The 19,342-nt window shown below is 40.5% G+C and overlaps 1 protein-coding gene across 1 annotated transcript in view; it reads left to right on the forward strand.

Moving 5' to 3' along the window:
- The window catches only part of gpr158b (G protein-coupled receptor 158b), a 60,797-nt gene that overhangs the window by 29,779 nt on the left and 11,676 nt on the right, over window positions 1-19,342 (forward strand). Inside the window, exons 4-8 of the mRNA XM_029454265.1 lie at window positions 640-851; window positions 2,754-2,822; window positions 8,931-9,040; window positions 10,961-11,199; window positions 16,770-16,908. Coding sequence (XP_029310125.1) covers window positions 640-851; window positions 2,754-2,822; window positions 8,931-9,040; window positions 10,961-11,199; window positions 16,770-16,908 — 769 coding nt within the window. The remainder of the gene's footprint in view (window positions 1-639; window positions 852-2,753; window positions 2,823-8,930; window positions 9,041-10,960; window positions 11,200-16,769; window positions 16,909-19,342) is intronic.

The following is a 19,342-nucleotide window of genomic DNA, read 5'->3' on the forward strand; positions in this document are numbered from 1 at the left end:
GAGGATTTGCACTAAAGATTGACTCCCAATCCTGCCACAGCAGCAGTCCCTGAATGAAGACATTATATTTTTGGCATTGCCTGTCCTTTTCTTTACATGTAATTGATTACATTTCAGGTTTCAAAAGGTGCTTAACAGAAAACATCCAGTCATGCTAATATGAATACTCTCGAATATAAGAGGTTGAAAAAAGCAATCCAGGGACAGATTTGATAAACCACATCCAAGTATGACACATGCTGGTATAACAACAATTAAGCAGACCGGAGTGATGATTGGAGCGGTGTCACAGCATTTTATCCTCTCCTTCATTATTCCCTCATCTGCCTAATTAAAGGCTGTATTCGTGTAATTATCACCCCCAAGGCTTTGTGATTTATTGAATTGATGATTTCTACTCCTTCAAATTGATTAACTGAGTGTTTAATGAGAAGCCAGTGTGTGACAGCTAAACCAAATTAATTACATTGATAATCCTTGAAAGCACTGTAGTAAATTAGACCAGTTTGATGAGATACAATATTTTTTAAATGCTGTCTTTCATCTGTTAGAAGAGTGCAACTACTCTTCATACTGACAGTGTGTTAGTATACCCAGGATTTAAAAAAATCTGTCAACTAAAGTCTCTCACGTCCTCAGGTAAGGAGCAGGGCTCTAACAGAGACGAGACCTCGGAGGTGTCCAGTAAGTGCCTGCCGTGCCGCGAGGGCTGCCCCTACTGCCGGGACGACACACCCTGCCTGGTGCAGGAGGACGGTGCTCTGCGGCTCGCTGTGGCCTCATTCCAGGGTCTGTGCATGGTGCTGGACCTGGCCGGCATGGTGGTGGTCTACCACTTCAGGAGGAAGAAGGTGAGTGGACACCGAGGTGGAGTGCTGGACCTTAAGGATACTAATCAGGAGTGATGCTGGTGAGCCTGTCAAAATGGTTATACAACGTCCTCTGTGGCTCTGGAGGGAGTTTTAAGTCTAGTGATTGTCTTAGATTGGGGAGGTACAGTTTGTAACAGAAAGTCTGCATTTTAAACAGATGGCTGTGAAGTTTGAAGGACTAACCCGGCAAAGAGGGTCTAATGGTTTGGCAGCACTACATGGACTACCTTTGTTCAACTTTAGCCATGTGCAGGTGCACAGTCTGCCAATAGAAACATGAAGGAGCTGTGTTTGGAAATGTAAAGGTCGTTATTCCCTCCCATTAGTACAATATCACATTACCAGACTACTTTGTTTGTGATCGCTCTGCTCAATGTGTATTTATTACCCACGTTATAAGCATGACATCACATCCTTTTGGGGGGCTGAGTGCGGCTAAATATTTCATGAATTCTGCATTATGGGAATTGTAGGATCCCACATTTTTGGGGCTTGGCCCAGATTAAAAGTCAGAAAATCTCATCCTCTGCTGCTTGGATGGCTTTTTTTTTGTCATTCATGATTCCTAAACGTTATGAGAATGCAATATTAAATCCCCAAAATGCTCTTTTAATTACTAGCTAAGGCCAGTAGCTGGAGTTTTATGCCTGCACAATATCTGTACCTATTTAGGTGAAAGCTGAGATTAATTACAGACAACCTTTTTGCAGTCGCTCACCCACTGAGCTTGATAAGTGCTAAAAGCTGCAAACAATCCAACATCCAACATATTACACCAGACTTAATTACAGATGAAAGGCAAACAATCTGCCCGTGCATTGGCTCACTCAGTAAATGGTTGTAAAATTAGACGACTTTCAGCAGTTCTATTTTCCCACAAGGTTGCCCTCTATCAAAGGGCTACGTGGATTTAACAGTCACTGGATTTCAGTGAGTAAGATATAAGTATGATATAAAAATGTTAATTTTCTGTATATCTGTGTCTGATACCACATGCATTTTACAGGGCCAAATGAAAGACAATCCATCTTATCCGTTATAACTCTTAATGAATATTGGCATAGTAAACACTCTCCACAAATATACCTGAGCCCTCAATTTTAATTCACAAGGATTTGCAGCAAAGTTGTTGCACAATATCTCTGCTAATAGAATAAAGTGAAATAAATATGAGCTCCTCACGGTGTAGGGTAATTACAACCCCTCCTCGGGGAAAGTTGAGTTGAATCCGGTGTGCTATTTATAGACATTTTGTGTTGTTGCCTCAAAATCTCCTACATTTCTTCAGTTCACAAGAAATGTCCCCGGAGCCCTTTGAATTTGCATAAAAAACTTAGAAAATCCTCCAGGAGGTAATGTGGGTAATTAAAGCCAACTCAGAAAAGGTGCTAGTGTCACTTATATTCTTGTTTCAGGGGAAGGCAAATATATAACTATATATATGTATATAAAACTGTATATATATATTTAAATATAACTCTCTCTCTCTACATATACTGTATATATATATATATATATATATATATATATATATATATATATATATATATATATAGTATACATCCAACTCCGCTTTGTGTTTGCATTTAGAGAGCCAATGATTTATTATTTGCATTTGCCTGCAATGGCAAAGCAACTGAAGCTTCCTCACAATACTCTGTTTACTGTCAACAAACAGGATTAGATGCATTATTTTTGACATGTTTGTCATGTTGTTGCATTTCAAAACATGGTGCTAATTCGCTAAGCTGAGCAAAGACCTGATAACTTAAGACAGACCATAATTCTTTAACCTCCCTCAACACGTCAAACCATAAATACATTTTTCCTGTCAGCGATTGATTGATGTTTTTTCCGTTGTTTCTCTTTCCCCACTAACAGAGCATCCGCACATCTGGTCTAATCCTACTGGAAGCCATCTTGTTCGGGGCTTTGCTGCTCTACTTCCCAGTAAGTCTGTGTTCTCATCTGAAATGGCACCCTACAATATAAAATAATAATATAAGATGAAATGTCTTGATGTAGCGCATCAGTGGTTACTGGTGGTAACAGCATGTGATACTACAGGTCCCAGAATAAGAAAAAATGGTATTTGAGTTCATGAAAATCTTAAGAATTGTAACTTATAAATGAGGGAGAGGTCAATGTGTGAATTTTAAGTTTACCAAAAAGGAAAAGGCAAGTTTGGGGCTGGTGCGACCAGACCCCAGATAAGCGGTAGATGACGATGATGAAGAAAATGAATGAAGAAAATAATAAAACTTTTTATTATAAAATACATTTCTATGTAAATAAGGCAGTAAATTCTGCTTCCTACTTCTTAAACCTCAGCTAGATGCTGTGACAGTACTTTACTTCAGATCATTGTCTCGGCAATAACAAAGAGTTGGACGTCACAGTTAGTGTGCGCATGTACAGTACGAGTGTGTCTTATTGTGCGTGTGCCTTTGCCAGCCTTTCTGTGTCTGTATGTGTGAGCAGGTCCAGGTGGGTAGGTGCCAGTGTGCATTGTATAGGTGTGTATTTGCAATTGTGAACACACAGCCCACAGTGCACCTGGAGTGCCGCGTCAGAAGCCCATCTTTAGCAGGGAAACAGATGGAAGAAACCTGAGCACCATGTAACGGGGAGATCAGACGTAGCCGGGGAATTCACTCCCTTCAAATACTTGCACAGACTGCCAACAGTGAGCCACTGCTCTCCTCAAACACAAGGCCTGATGGCTGGATGTTAGCCATTTCTAAGACGGAAAAACAAATCTGTTGCGAAGAAGAAGCTTCAGAGCGCTCGGCTGACTCTTGGGATAAAGGTTTTGGTTCGCACTCTAAAGTTACTGGAGTGTTATTGTAGGAAATATATTTGCATTATAATAGAACGCCTGGTAGTTTTGGTGCAGCAGATAGAGCACCGCAGGTATTGTAGGTTTGTCCCACACTTATTTGTGTATATTTCTGCCCCCCATTCACCCAAAGGATAACCATCAAGTACCAAAAATAGCTCCCCAAAAATATCCTGCCACTCTCTTATGTTCACACACACTTGGATACACTCTGGGGTCTTTTCTCCCTTTGTTCTGCTGTGTCTCCATCTTTTTCTCTCTGCACTTCTCAGCACCTTGTCTGCCTGTCTCTACCTTTTCCCTCCCCGCATGTCTTCCTTTCATTACTCCTCTGCGTGTTCTCTAGCCGCTTCACCTTTGTGTCTGTCTCCTCTCCCGCAGTCTTACTGTTTGTTGCTGCTGCTGTTTCTTTGTTGCTGCCACCACACGCCTCCTCGGCTAAGCTTGGCGCAGCTACTCTGCTCTGCTCGATGCATTTTTAAACAGTCCATCAAGTTCTAGCACAACTTGTTTTAAAAATACATCTGCTGATTAATTGATGGAGGAGGCCTGGGAGGTTGGATGCAAACCAGGAGGGCCACCTTCTCTTCTGGGCGATATAAAAATGTAGGTTTTTATTGTGCATTCCCCTGTGACTTTGTAGTCCACATGGGTCGCACTGCAGAAAGGGTGTGTTTGTCTGCCTATCCGTGTGTGTGTGTGTGTGCGTGTGTGCACATGCGTGTGTGTGTGTGTGTGTGGGCAAGAGTGGCTTTAAATCTTCACATTTTCTGTGATTGTGTGTTTGTGCATTTGTGCATGGATTTGCATTTCTTCATTTATATACGTATGTGGGTGTAAGAAACAGCATGGCCTACTTTTACCTCTTGCCGGTATTTGTGGAGGAGATTTATTGTTTGGGTTCGTTATGTAGACCAGAGGAAGGCTGGATGTTAAGAGATGAAGGTGCCAGGGAGGATGTAAGTGCCTGGTGATTTGTTGCACTCTTAAGGCTTGTAAACATTTGGTTTATTGTATCTGTTTTTTAAACTTTTATTTCTTTGTGTATTCGTTTGCTCGATTATTTGATTTAGCACTAACAGTTGATCAATAATGCTAAAAGTGACTTAATAAACAATCATTTGACCTTTTTGTGACGCTTACGATTAGTTGTTGGTTTTAGTCTGTGCTGTCTTTATTTCTGGACGGCAAACATTTCTACTAAGCCTGTTCTAACGCAACCTCTTTCCAGCCAATCATGCTTTGCGATCGTTCTCTCTCCCGCCGCTTGACGCTCATTTGTAACGAGTTTTCTGGAGAGATCGCTAATCTGCTGCATCCATGTGAAATAATAGTAGAGATTGAGAAAAATGATGAGTCTGATTGACTTATGGACACATACCCTCGTCCACGCATCACAGCATCAGCTTACTTAAAGGTTGGTAGATATGTTGGTGTCAAAAAGTTGTTTAAATATATGTTTTGTAAAATGACACATTTACGCCTATTTGTTCTCGTGGTTATGACTCAAGTACGATACTTTTCATCCAAGTACGATAATTTTCATCCAAATACGATAATTTGGCCTCTTATATGATAATTTAACATTTCCCACCTGGCAACACTGCAAACACACAGAGACAGTCAACGTTAGCGACTCGCTGGTGAACATAGTGGAGCATTTAGGAGCTTTAGATCCAGATATTCCCCTCAGGATTTGGTAGAGACCAAAAAAGAGCCAGAAGGAGATTGAATATTGTGCAAATAAGTGTAAATGGAGCCACGACAAAGTTAGCATAAAGATTGGAAAGAGGGGGAAACAGTTAGCTTGGCTCTGTCCAATAAAAATGTATTTGCTCCCAATGTTTCTTAAACTGACGAACACATTGTACCTTGTTTGTTTAATTCATGCAAACACTGACATGTAAATGCTAATTTGTTTTAGGTGCAGTTATGCTCTGTAACTATTTCTTGACAAACAACAGTCTATCAGACAGCAGAGCACCTCCCTTTGGGTTGCCAGATACAGTTGGTATAGTGCTAAACATGGCAACCTCACAAACAACAAGTCTCCGGGAGCTGCATACAGTCACTCCGCCCAATTGTTGTTAGCTACGAATTAGTTATAGCATATAGTATGACTCCCCATAACGCTGTTATATATATATATATATATATATATATATATATATATATATATATATATATATATATATATATATATATATATATATATATATATCTGTCTGTGTATAAATAAAAATACTATCATTAACAAGTTAAATAATGAGCTTTCTAGATCTTGGTAATCAAAGGTTTTTTACTTTTGGACAGAGCCAGCTAGCTGTTATTCAAATCTTCCTGCTAAGCTAATCACTTCCTGGTTCTAGCTCCGTAATTGCACGGACATGAAACTGATATATGATTCTCACCTAACTCATTGGAAGAAAGCCTGTAACCATATTTCCCCAAATGTTTTTCCATTCCTTTGAAATAAGTATTCTTTCAGTAAAGCACATTATTGGTATTCAAGCTTTGAGTCATGGCAAGGCTTTCTTCCACATAATCACTGTAATTGAAAAAAAAGAGTCTTTGTCTGAAAGATGGATGGATCCATTTTTGGCTGCAATTTCTTTAAAAAAATTATATGAAACTATTTATTTTAATACTATATTATAATTGATCAGATCCTGAGCTGCAACAGTGAGCCACAGTCAGGGGTGGAGCCTTACAAAGGAACAGCTATATGTCCTGTTCTTGGGTATGAAATGGACTTGGCTCCCCGCTCTCTTACGACCAGCATACTAATGACGGAGTTTGGGAATGTGAGGTTTTGATGAGGATTGTGGACGGAAGGGAACTGTAGCTTTTAACGCTGTGTGACAAATTATTAATCAGGAGGTGAGAGAAACGTCGGTGTACCATAGCTGAACTGAGAGTGGACAGACTGAAGGCTAAAAATAGGGACGCAGTGACAGTTTAATTGCACACCGAGACACGTTTTGGTAGAATGGATGAAACCGATCTTGTCAGTTTTGCATTACATTATACAAACAAATATTGCACGATTGTGATGATAGAAGCACAAAGCAAGCTGTAGATGAGTTAATTGCTGATGTTACTCTGACATTACTTCAGTACATCATCACTATCTGTCATCTTGAGAATCTACTTCAATTGTAATTTCTGAATAGCTGTTTTATATTATTATTTTATCATTCTGTCTTTGTACTATGCATTTCTGTTGGAGGTCACATAAAGTATACACCTTTTATGCATATTCCCAATTACACACTGGTTTCCCTTTTCTTTGAACACATCTTACAGCCATACTGCTACAGCCTGAGGGTTGGCTGTGTTTTTTTTTTGTTGAGTTTGCCACAGATGTTCTACTTCTTTTCAGAGGAAAATAGTTTACAGGTGCTGTTGATGCTTAAGCTTAATTACTCTGGATAGCTGCCGTCTCTCCAATGCCAAGGCATCCTTAGAGCTGAGATGAATCATTGCCTGTGCTCCTCTGGGATGCATCTGTAATGATATACAATATTCTGTCTGAGGGCATGTCGTAACCTCCAGTTGATGGATTTTGTAAAGCAAACATCCAACAATATCAATAAGATCCCACTATATTGGATGCCAACACAGCTCTCATTGGGCGAGATGCGGGGAACAATGTGGACAGGTTGCCAGACTATCACAGAGCTTTTTGCCTCAAGATACTAGCGTGAGTTTGATCGCAGGATCATTTGTGGTTATTCACGCTGAGGTTACTTCCTCGTGGCTATCTGGTTTTACTGCAGCAGGTATGAACCCAAAATAAACATTTTGCTGTGATTTATTTGCGATAAACTGATCAAAACGATGCCGAAATAACTACATCATGATGCTGATTTGTAGAAAGTCTAAATTCATGCTTTGTCGGGTCAGTTCACAAGATGACAAGCAAACAACTTTTAAACTGCTTGGTTTCAGAATGTACTGTAGTTTATTCACTGACCGGCTGTCGAGACACAGCTCCACTCGGAGTTCTCACTTAAATTGAAAAATGTACACTTGCACAAATACGCAAATGACTCGAATTAATCGAATTTTGCGTCATTAGCATAATTTACGTCTATTTGTATCTTTGCATTGACAGAGTATGTAATCACATCGCATGTGTGTCTGTGTTCATTCTTGTCGTAGGTTGCAGGTATCATTTTATGACTTTTAACAGAAAAAAATGAAAATTGTATAAATCTGTAAGTATGAAATACTTGCTTGTGGGATCCACTGTTTGTCATTTCACAATAAGTGTAGGTGAAGTTTTCTTCCGTAGTATGTTTGTGGTGTCGCCTACATGGTTAAACTGTTGCTGGCTTACTTGAAGCATCTCTCAGTGCTATGAAATGTGTACCAGCTGGTATAAAGATGATTATATTCATCAGTGGACTGGAACAATCAATTGAGGCGTTGGTTCTGAGATCAACAACATTGAGATACTGTGTATGCTTTGTGTGAATTCATGCGGAGAAAATTTAAACAGCATGACGAGGCTGACTCAGGACTTAGTCATGCTTTAACATCCTGGAGGATGTCTATCCATCAGGTGAGCGGGCAGGTCTTCTTTGCTTCAGTGGAATGAGCTCAAAGTCCCAGCACCGGATCGTCGGCTTCACTCGGGTCACTGGAGACTTGACATGCGGCGCCCCGCTGAGCTCTACACTAATGAAATGTATCGCAGCTGTAATAGAAGTACAAATGGAAGCTCTGATCTTTACAGCTTGACATGTGAGACTGTTTGAAAGCAGGAAATGAAAGGCTGACATTTTATGAGTTACTCGCAAATTCTCTTTTTTGATTTTAAATCACACAGAGAGCAAAAATGATAACCTGAGCCGTACATGTGCACACACTGAAACCACGTCCATGCACTGAAGATACAAATGAACATGCAGATAATCACACTTTGCGTTAGCTTGTTAAATACCAACAGTGAGATGAAAACTAACCCTTCAAACTCTCATGTCTAATGTGTTCTGGCAGCTGATATATGAACAACATATTTAGAGATGCCAGTGGGAGCTCTGGATATCTGCGCTGCCAAACCTGCCTCCAGCTCTGCTTCTCACTCATTTGTGTTTCTGATTCCTTCTGTGTGAATATGAGAGGAGTGCGACAGCAGTGGAAGTGTGTTTTGCTGCTTGCAAAAAAATTATATGTATATAATGTGTGTCTAACGCTGCTGTACATCTCTGCAGGTGATGATCCTGTACTTTCACCCCGGTGTGTTTCGCTGTATCCTACTGAGGTGGGTTCGCCTCTTGGGTTTCTCCGTCTTGTACGGCACCGTCATCCTCAAGCTGTACAGGTGAGCTACAATTTAAACTGAAAGCATCGGAATCAAAAGAATGGTCGTCATAATATGAGATGTCGTGTATGTTGTATCCCCTCCCTATGAATTATTCATATCTATAGAAGTGAAAGCAAAACAACCTACCCCCACCATCTCCCTTCTTCTCTTCACTTTTCATTTCCTCTCCTTGTCTCCTCTCCTCATCTCATTTGGTCTCTGCTCATCTCCTTCTTCTATCTCCTCATCTCTCTTCTACTTGTCTCCTCATCTCTCTTCTACTTGTCTCCTCTCCATTCCTCACCTCATCTCCTTTTCTCTCGTCCTATCTTCTCTCCCCTTTTCCCACCCTTCTTCCTAACTCCTCTTCTTTCCTTGCCTCTTCTTTTCTCTCCCTATTTCATCTCCTCCCCTCCCCTCCCCTTTCCTCTCTTCCCATCCTCTCTTGATATTTACGTGCCCTATGAGTTAGCCTTTCTCAGTTTCAATAATTCAGCCCCCTCTCAGTCTGCACTCACACATGTACATGCTGTCTATAAGCACATTTGAATTTCACATCAGGCCCTGCCTCTCCGCGTCTGCCTGCTGAAGTATCTATTCAGTCAGACTCACTTCTTGCTCTTCAGCTCCGAGCGAGCGTTGCCGAGACGGTAGAAGGAGGCCAAAGGCCGGCCAGAGTGTTCCCTTGGCAAAATTACCAATTAGATTTTTTCCCGAGCTTGCTGGGTGTGAAGTGTGCCCCGGGGCCAAGCTCTTACAGCCCGGTCCCACTGAATATATCAGAGATAAGATAGATTTGTCACAGTCATGTTGGGTGATAGCAGATGAGCGCAGCGCAGGGACGATCGTAAACAGAGGAGAGACTGTTTGTTTGTCTGGATGGTGATATTTATAAAACTACATGCTGTCTTTGTCTCCACATAGCTCTCCTTATCAAGCATCGGATCAATTTAAAACTATTCTGGCTGATGTGTTGCATTTTTAATTATCTTTACAAAAGCGCTGTTGTCTTGTGTGCATGCAGTGCAAGATACTATGCTACTTATGAATAAACTGACTCAGTCTGCATGCATTCAGTCTAATGTGTTTATTCTAATCGCATCTTTTTAAACATCTCCAAGCGAAAAAACAAAAAACTGACTCCCATAATAACATTGGGCAACACTTTCTTTGACGCTCATGTCTATAATGCATTATAAACATACTTATTATGAACGATAATCAGCACTGGTTAATTATAGTTATAAGCACAACTCATAATAATACATCTAACACATTATAAAGCATTTTATAATAAGGTCAAGTATCCTAATACTTCATAATTGCTGTGATAATAATGAATTATGAAAAGTTTGTAATGTATGACGACAATGGGAAAGACTATGATTCTTCCAGTGGGAGCAAGTATGAAGTATTATGATGCTTGACCTTATAAGTCTAAAACGCTTCATAATGTGTTATGATTATTGTTGTAAAGAGAATATGTATAAGTGCTTATAACTACAATTATACAGTGCTATAAGCAGATTATAATGCATTATAAGTATGTTTATAATGCATTACAGGCATGGGCTTTATAGAAAGTATTACCCAACATTTCAAGTTGTTGAATCTGGATAGTAAAAACCAAATAAATCTGTAACCTTGCTCTCCTCTCAGACATATTCCTGCCCTCCGTTCATTTCTCTTTTCAGCACAGGAGATAGTACAAGATGAATTAAATGAACATGAATGATATGAAATAACGGTGCCTTTTTCACCCTGAACGTTGAATTCAAGTGTGCATGTTAGTAAGAGCAACAGCCGGGGGCGTGAGTTGTCAATCGCAGGGAGAGAATCTCTGACTCACTCACACTGCTCATCACGATTTCATCCAGCACTCTCAAGTATTCAGGCTACTGTTGTCCTCCTCCTCCTCCTTCCTCGCCCCCTCCCCAGGGTGTTAAAGGTGTTCCTGTCCCGCACGGCCCAGAGAACGCCTTACATGACCAGCTGGCGGGTCCTGCGGCTGTTGGTGGTGATCCTGCTGGTGGTGCTTTGGTTCCTGGTGGCCTGGACGTCCGCCATGTGCCAGAACCCCGAGCTGAGCCAGGCTCTGATCGCCGCCGGCCTCACACCGGAGGGGCTGCAGTTCAGCATGTGTCTGCTGGATCGATGGGACTACATGATGGCTGTCGGTAAGCGTGTGTTCTGTATTTACATGTACCCCGATGTGCACTGATTTCTTTCTTTAGGACAAGCTACGAGTGAGGAAATGTTTGGTCCTACGTGCCACTTAACTGTAAGGAGCTTATAGCTTTGGGGAAGGCTGCTTGGGAAAGGCTAAAGATTAAGTTTAGTTCAGAAACCTTTGGGAAAAGCTGCATGCAGGGTCAGGTGCCTCGTACCTCCAGTTCCTCCCAACATTTTGGTTGTTAATGCTAGAAAACTATTTATTTTTCAACACATTTTTCAAAAACGTTTATTTTCTTAAACTTTTAAAAATAAAAATGAGTTTTTAATTTTACAATTATTCGACCAGAAGTAAAAGACTCATTGGGTAAGTTTCCATCCACCTGTTTTGAAAAGCTGAAAATTCAAAAACATCGTTTTTAGACTTGGCTGAGGTAGAACAGTTGGTGTAAAAAGCAAAATGGAAACAGATTTAGCGAATAAATGATGACGTACATGAAGCATGTGACGTCAACGTCCATTGGGACTTCTGCTCCTCTGAAGAGATGAGAAAGACTCCTCATCGCATTGGTCGTCATTGTTTCAGGTCCGGCTGGTGCTCTTTTAATTACATCATATTGTTGCGCTCACTTCTTCTGCAATGGAATTGGAGCCACCTAACGTTACTGCTTATCCTAATAACAGCGTAACAGAATTGAATGGAAACAAGCATTCATTTGCATTTTCTTTTGCCGATTTTGTCCAAAATACATTTTCTTTTTATCTGGTTTATGAGGTTACAAATCTCTTTTCAAGAGTGCGAAGACAGGCAGCAGCACAAATATCATGGTTGCAGACATAATAACAAACATATATAATAATATAATAAATAAAAACAAAGAACAAATTAAAGAACTATTAGATATCAAAAGTGATTCTTCAACTTTCAAACATCTACAACCAGATGTGTCTACTTCCAGTAAGGACTTCAAGGACATCTCCTAAGAATCAGTCTTTGGCACTGAACACAACAACTTCCCATCAAGTCTTTTGTGTTTGTTTGACTCTGACAGTGATTATTCTGTAGAGAAACATTCATGAAAACTGTTTTCAACGCTTCTATCTTGTATTCTATGAGCGCCTCTCTCATTAAAGAGCAACTTGAAGGCACCCTGGGGAGTGTTTGACTTGAGCAATGTTTTCATGAGAGGGTTTAAAGTCCCTGACGCTCCAATACCAGCGTGGTCAAAAGGTAGAGGACACAGGAAGGCAAACAGACGCTCTCCGACCTCACAGAACTGAGTTTTCAACACAGTAGCTGCACCATATCTGACTCATTTATTAATTTTACCTCTCCTATATGGAAGCTGATGGCACTGACGGCAAATGGATTGCACACAAATAAAAGAGGACTGTTCGAAGTCATTTAACTGCATCTTGAAATTTCCAGCAAGTCTTTGAAGCACAATGCATCCATTGTTGTTCAAGTGACAAATCACGTCAGACAGAAATAAACAGGTATGGGCTGGAGAATCTTGTATAGATGGGATACACTTCTCTGCTTTGGCGGGTTTCTTGTTGGAAATAAATAGAGCCGCCTATTTAAGAGATGCACAAAATGCTCCAAAACATGTCGTACCCTTCACCAGAAGACACGATCGTTCTGTAATAAGTCAGCTCATTCACTGCCCTGCCCTCAAAGGAGCGTTTTGAAAAACCTCTGCTCTGAACTTGAGGTTAGATGGATGCAGTTGTGAATTTTGATGATGGTGACCATTGTGTGATTCACCTTTCCCTGATGCTGGATGATGGATGATGCTGTGTATTGAGTTAACAATAGGAGGCTCTGATAAACAAGATGGAGTACTTCTCTCGTGCAGTGTCTTGGGCTGCCACCAGTATTAAAGCACAACACCTCCAGAGGGCAGGAGGTGCCCCCAAGTAAAGTCCCTCATCTACTTTTTTTACAGCCATTCACCACAAGCATGTCTCTCAGGACTTCCCAGAGGATATTGCCTATCTAGTTTTACCTGGACAATAATATATCACAGAACTAGAATGGCACTCAGTCCCTTCGGTGGTGAGTTCATGAGCTTTAAGTCGTATTGTGGAAACAACATGGACGCTACAAAGAAGATGTGTTGTGTTTGGTTTTGCTCAGAGCTCTTAAACAACACGTTGAAATCTGTTTCCGCGTTGAAATTTTCCCAGTTTCCCGATTATTCTGACAGCACATGAACGCAGCACAAATGACCGACAGTGTCTCGCAATGTTAACGAAAGAGAAACATAATTTGTGTATCTGCACCGTGATTCGGATCCGCTCCAAATGTTAATGGTTTCTTCCTTGATCCATGATACACCCTTCCACCAAGTTTCATGAGCTGAAAACATAACCTCCATAATATATTATGGAACATTATCAAACACATCAAAGCAAATCTAAGGACGATAGCAGACGACTCACCACAATCTGAAGTGAACGTGTTGCGTTGACTGACCATTCTCTGTTCTGCTCTCTTCTATATTTCATCTCAGCCTTTTTTATTATACTCACACCACTTGTTTCCCTTTCTGTTGATTCACATTCATCCATAGATCATAAATGATATACCTACCTAACCAAGCTGCATGTAAAATGTCACTGAACCATACTCTAAGAATTCGTTTTTTGTAGCTCCATAAAGGTACTTTTGGTTCTACTGGCCACTAGCTGAATGTCACTCCCCTCACCCCCGATCTGCTCTCCCAAAACAATCAGAAGAAAAAGAAAATCACCCTCCCCCTTTCCTGACCCTGACTAATAATCTCCACACAGTCCCTAAAATGAGCCGGATCGATGACACTGTCAAGCTAACGAGCATTAGGAGTGATTGCATCGGTGAGAAGTCGCAGGTTCTTCCTCTCGTATATCCGGTGAGCACCCAGAGGGCCTTGTGTGTGCGTTACAGTATCTTCCTAATGGCAGACTCTTGAAGCAGGAGGCAGTGATGGGCACCTCACTGAAGCCAGTCTGACAGCAGGTTGACACTAATCCTGTTTGGAAAGAGGCAAAGGATGGATCCCTGAGAGAAGCTCGGCTGGCCTCTGAAAAGTGATCGACAGGCAGACAGAGAGGGAGGGAGACGGAAGTGGCGGGGAATAAGAAGAGTGGAGCCTGTGAAGTATGACGCTTGGAGGGATGTGGGAAACGATGCAGAAAGCGTTTGCACCAGCCAGGTCGCGGGGGGGGTTTGACTTGAGAGGAAGAGGAGAAGAAGAGGGAGCTTGTGAAGGGAGGACAGCTAAGGACACTCTTGAGACACGACGGGGGATCGCTGCATCTTCAGAGGAGGAGACGGTGTGACAGAATTGCAGCACTTTAAACAGAAGTAGAGCACAACAATCCCCCCGTTTGGGTTTTTACACGTGTGTGTGTGTGTGTGTTTAAGAAAATATAGGAAATGAGGGATCCCCGCTGTTCACTGTGCCAGACAATGAGAACACACCGTGTGCTGAGGCTACACTGAAGGACAGGACGCTCCCTGCAAAGCTGCTTTGGAGGAGATTTTGAGAGTGCATGTGATGCTTGTGGAAATGAATGTAATTGCTTTTTTTTTTTTTTTTGTGTTTTTACTTGTTTTGTTATAATGCTGACAAGGGTACACATGTAGTTCTAGAAATGAATAAATCATCCTGTTTTGTCTCGTAATGCAGAGCAAAACAGAGCCGAAGCACAACAGTATTGATAACGCCGACAATAAGCAATTCATTTGAATCCACAATTAATCTGCATTAGGTGGAATTGCAAGCAGCTCTGCATGCATCCCAATTCATAGGCTAAGTACCAACTAATTAGTGATGATTTATAGACTGGGCATATTCGTGAATATTAATGTTCTGTAATCCCTGTAAAGACTTTATGGACTCGTATGCCAACACAGTACTTGGCACAGCTCTTGTTGCTCTTTTCTGTCTGCAAACAAATAGCTCACATAGCTTCCATCTGAGGAAACCCTCTGACTCTGTGATGCTCATTTGGAATTGTTATATGCAGTATATAAGAACTAAATACATTTTTTAAATTTGAAAACATTTTACTTTTTCCACTTTCAATAAAACAATCATCAACTTTTTATTTTCGGCAAGAGAGCAGCAGATACAAGATCTATTGGATTTCTTCAAGACATCATTTCAAACCTCCAAATTGCAGCAACCTCTTCATCACATTTTGAATAATTGTTGTTGATTTTTTAATATCTTTAAAACGTCATTACACTGACAAGATGATAATGAGCTCTCTGTGCACCTAGGTATATTCTGGAACATATTAATGATGGCGAAGACAGCCAGCTTTTTAAATACATCTTCCCTGTAAATTGCAGTCGGGCTGTGTGACCTTGTGAGATAAGGCAATAGCAGGAAGGTGACACATTGTTTAGACTAAATCAATGCTCAAAGGGAAAGTTCAACATTTTGAGAGGATGCAAAACTTCTTTCTGAGAGTGTGTGTGTGAAGCTGGTGATTACTTTAGGTTAGCACGAGGAACAGGGGGAAACAGCTCGCCTGGCTCCGTCCAGAGGGAAAGAATAATCTGCCTCCCAGCACCTTTAATTGCAGACACTACAGGTGATTGGGTATACATATAACTAACAGTTATCACCATCAAACATCCCAGTTGATTACTTACATTGAGAAAATTATTTTATTTATTGTATCTCTAAATAGGCAAATTAGGCATTATGTAATGATAATGATTTGGTCAATTCAGGAGAAATCTACAGACGCAAATAGAAAAAGTTAATAAAACAAAAACCTAAATGTATATTTTGGATGTTTGCATGTCTGAAATAAGAAATGTTATGGAAGCCCAAACTCTCAAAATTGACCAGAGCATGAAAAAGTGATGTTTTTGCTTGCAGGGCCTTAAACATGTTGCGACTCATTTGTTTAATCAATACGCAAACAGAAAAATTAAAATAACAAAAGAGAAGTTTCAGAGCGAGCTACCATGGTGCCTGTTGAGCCCTACAGTGTACTAGAATCTGTGCTCACCAACCATTAGCTGCGTGAACAGATTAATCATTCTAATACCAACATTTCTTGTTTTTACATTTCTGTTTGTGTATGGATTAAACAAAGGAGATGCAGCTTTTTAATTAGTGGGCTTTAGAGGTGCTGGTGGGCGTATTTAGTTACTTTAGAGAGCCAGGCTAGCTGTTTCCCGTCTTTACGCTAGGCTAAGCTAATCGCCTCCCAGCTCCAGCTTTGTATTTAACTCAGAGACATGAGATCGTATCGATCTTCTCATCTCACCCTCAGAAAGAAAGCTAATTATTGTGCTTTCCAAAAGGATAAACTATTACTTTAAAGCTTTAGTTTGGTACTTTGTGAAGAGACAATAGTTTCCAAAGTCAAGGGAGGCATTCTGTATTTAGAAAAAGAAACGGCTACAGTACTTTTTGGATTATATAGGCTTGTCTTAGCTTGCGGGGTATACAAAGACTCACTTAAAGACACTAAACCTAATTAGGAAAATAATTTAATTAAAGCCTCTAAAGACTCTGAATCTATCTTCACCTTGTGACCTTTTTGTTGTTTGTTTTTTGTGTCCTAGCGGAGTTCCTGTTCCTGCTGTGGGGGGTGTACCTCTGCTACGCAGTCCGCACCGTACCCTCGGCGTTCCACGAGCCACGTTATATGGCTGTGGCCATCTACAACGAGCTGCTGATATCAGCCATCTTCCACATCATCAGGTGGGTGAGAAAGAGAGAAAGTGAATGGCAAAATTGTGCTCTTGTGTGCTGACCGAGAGAGAGAAAAGTGAAAGGGAATATAAAAGAGACGTGAAACGGAGCTGAGACAATTCTCTTACTTTTCTATATGAAGATCTCAATGACAGTAATGAGGAAATAGCGTGAACAATGGCAAGGGGCTTAGACGACTTCACCCCTTCTTGTATCTGTTGTTTAATCATAATCATGGAAATATTTGCATGTTAGAGCAGGGCATTACAAGTGCTGAACATGTCAGATGAAAGGCAGAGAGTTCACCCGCCCCCTTCATCAGGGAAATGAACAGTGTCAGCAGAGTGCCTGGGTAAGCCAGTTAAAAGGAGGTGAATAAAAAATGTCTTCCACAGGCAAACACAGCATAGATCTACTGAGCCCGAAATAAACTCTCCGTGCCCTGTAACTTTCTGTCACTGGTGGTGAGAAACGTAACATATTTCAAATGTCTTTATATTTGAGTTATCGCCATATATTCGGTAGAAATGACCTTGGATGAGCTAAATGTTACGCAAACCTTGAGGTGTTATTGAGTCATTTGATTATTTCTGGAATACATTATCCTGGTGTTGGAAATGTTATATTATCCGATATTAATAATTCCGTATGTAATGTGAATGATCACCCACAACTCTACGGAGCCTTTTAACACCTTTAGTTAATTGTTTTGGTTTTATGGTCCACAACATTTTTGACTCACTCTCACGGCTCTCATCACTGTCGTTTCCAGCTCCAGCAAAAAAAAAAAGCTCTAAAAACCCCACTGTACACGTACCGACCCGGCACCGAGAGGCAGACAGACAAAGTTAGCGACTGGACTTATGTTCATCAGGTGGACAAAAACAAGACTCCAAATGAATGCTAAACACTAAAAAAAGAATCCAACGCTAAAATGCCAAAAACGGCATGGCCACTTTAAACTGCCTCCGAAAGTGAATTAATCTCCATAGACCCCCGTTTTAAAATGCCCAACTTTACAGCCCAAATAAACATGTTTACAATCTGATACAAAAAATTAGATTACTCGCTACTACTTAATTACGTAAATTATATTGAGGCTTAAAGTTATGCATCATTTAGGGCATGGTCCCTTGGAGTGACAGGTTGGTGCCTTCATAGCCTCTTGCTGTGATCAACCATTTTTGGATTAGTCAGGGGCTAGGCGTAGTCGTCACCCACATGGAGCTTCACAGCGAGTCTTCAGGAACCTATGGGTGACGTCACAGAGACTACGTCCATGTTTTATACTGTCTATCGTTGCTACATGTTTGCTGGATGTGTAATTAGGCCACTGTTAGCCAACATGTATATTCATAAGAACCTTAATAAGATCATAATAAGATAATGTTTTCAGCTTGTTTATCTGCTGACCCAAAGTGGTCAAATCTGTTGCCAATGTTTTGTTAAATAAATCTTTATGAGCAGAGTACTGGGAACCAAAGAAGCTGCAGGAGACCGACTTGATGTCTTACGCTGTAGGTTTATTGGAGCTTGGCCAAGGAGAACAGAGGATGAGCATAGAAGGATTACAGAGATGTAGTCACAGCAGTCACCATCTATTCTTTCTCTCCGGGTATTTATCCTAAACAGGGCCAGCAGTAAACATTGATGGCTCCTCAAATCCTAGTCGACTCCTTCTGTTGATATCATCTGTTACTGATTTAAGGCAAAGTGCACTTAATCTTGACTCCGAAGAGAGACGAAGACACTGACTGTGACCTGAGGCCTGGTGTGTAGTATTACCTCACATGAGAAGGACAGACGAACATATAGAGTTTGAATATATTTGAATACTTGTATATACTAATAGATAGGAATTAGTTCAATAATTCCATATAAATGTTCACTTTTAATTCCCTCTGTGTAGTTTCTGTTTCAAATATGTATTATTCAGCCAAAGAAATATTATACATTCAGCACATCGTTGTGTCAATGCTCATCTCAAGTTACAGGAAATAACCACAAAACTACATTCATGTTCACAGATTTGAAACGGATGATACAAAAGATACAGGACTGTATTTGGAGAACAGTATCAAAAATAGGTAAACCCTAAAGAGAAAGGAAAAACCTTCAAAATAAAAGAAAATACATTTTCTTATTCAATACATTTTTTAAATGTTTTAAATGTATAAACTAAGTGAAAGAGACAAAAAAAGAAAAAAGAATATGATCTTAAACATCTCCTGTTTCTCTGTTCCCTACTCCTCTGTGTCATTTCTTACACTAACAAGACTAAGTTAAACATTTGCTGCCTTTGATGCTCTTATTTTATTATGCATTTGAAAGACAACCTGTGTCGAATGCTTTACAAAGGAGACCGGAGGCTGGTTATACAAATGTGATTTTCCAACCTTCAGACCTTTTCATGTTTGTGTTGCATGAAAATCATCTTGCAGGG

Source organism: Cottoperca gobio, chromosome 17 (genome assembly GCF_900634415.1).
Source record: "Cottoperca gobio chromosome 17, fCotGob3.1, whole genome shotgun sequence".
Taxonomy (NCBI): domain Eukaryota; kingdom Metazoa; phylum Chordata; class Actinopteri; order Perciformes; family Bovichtidae; genus Cottoperca; species Cottoperca gobio.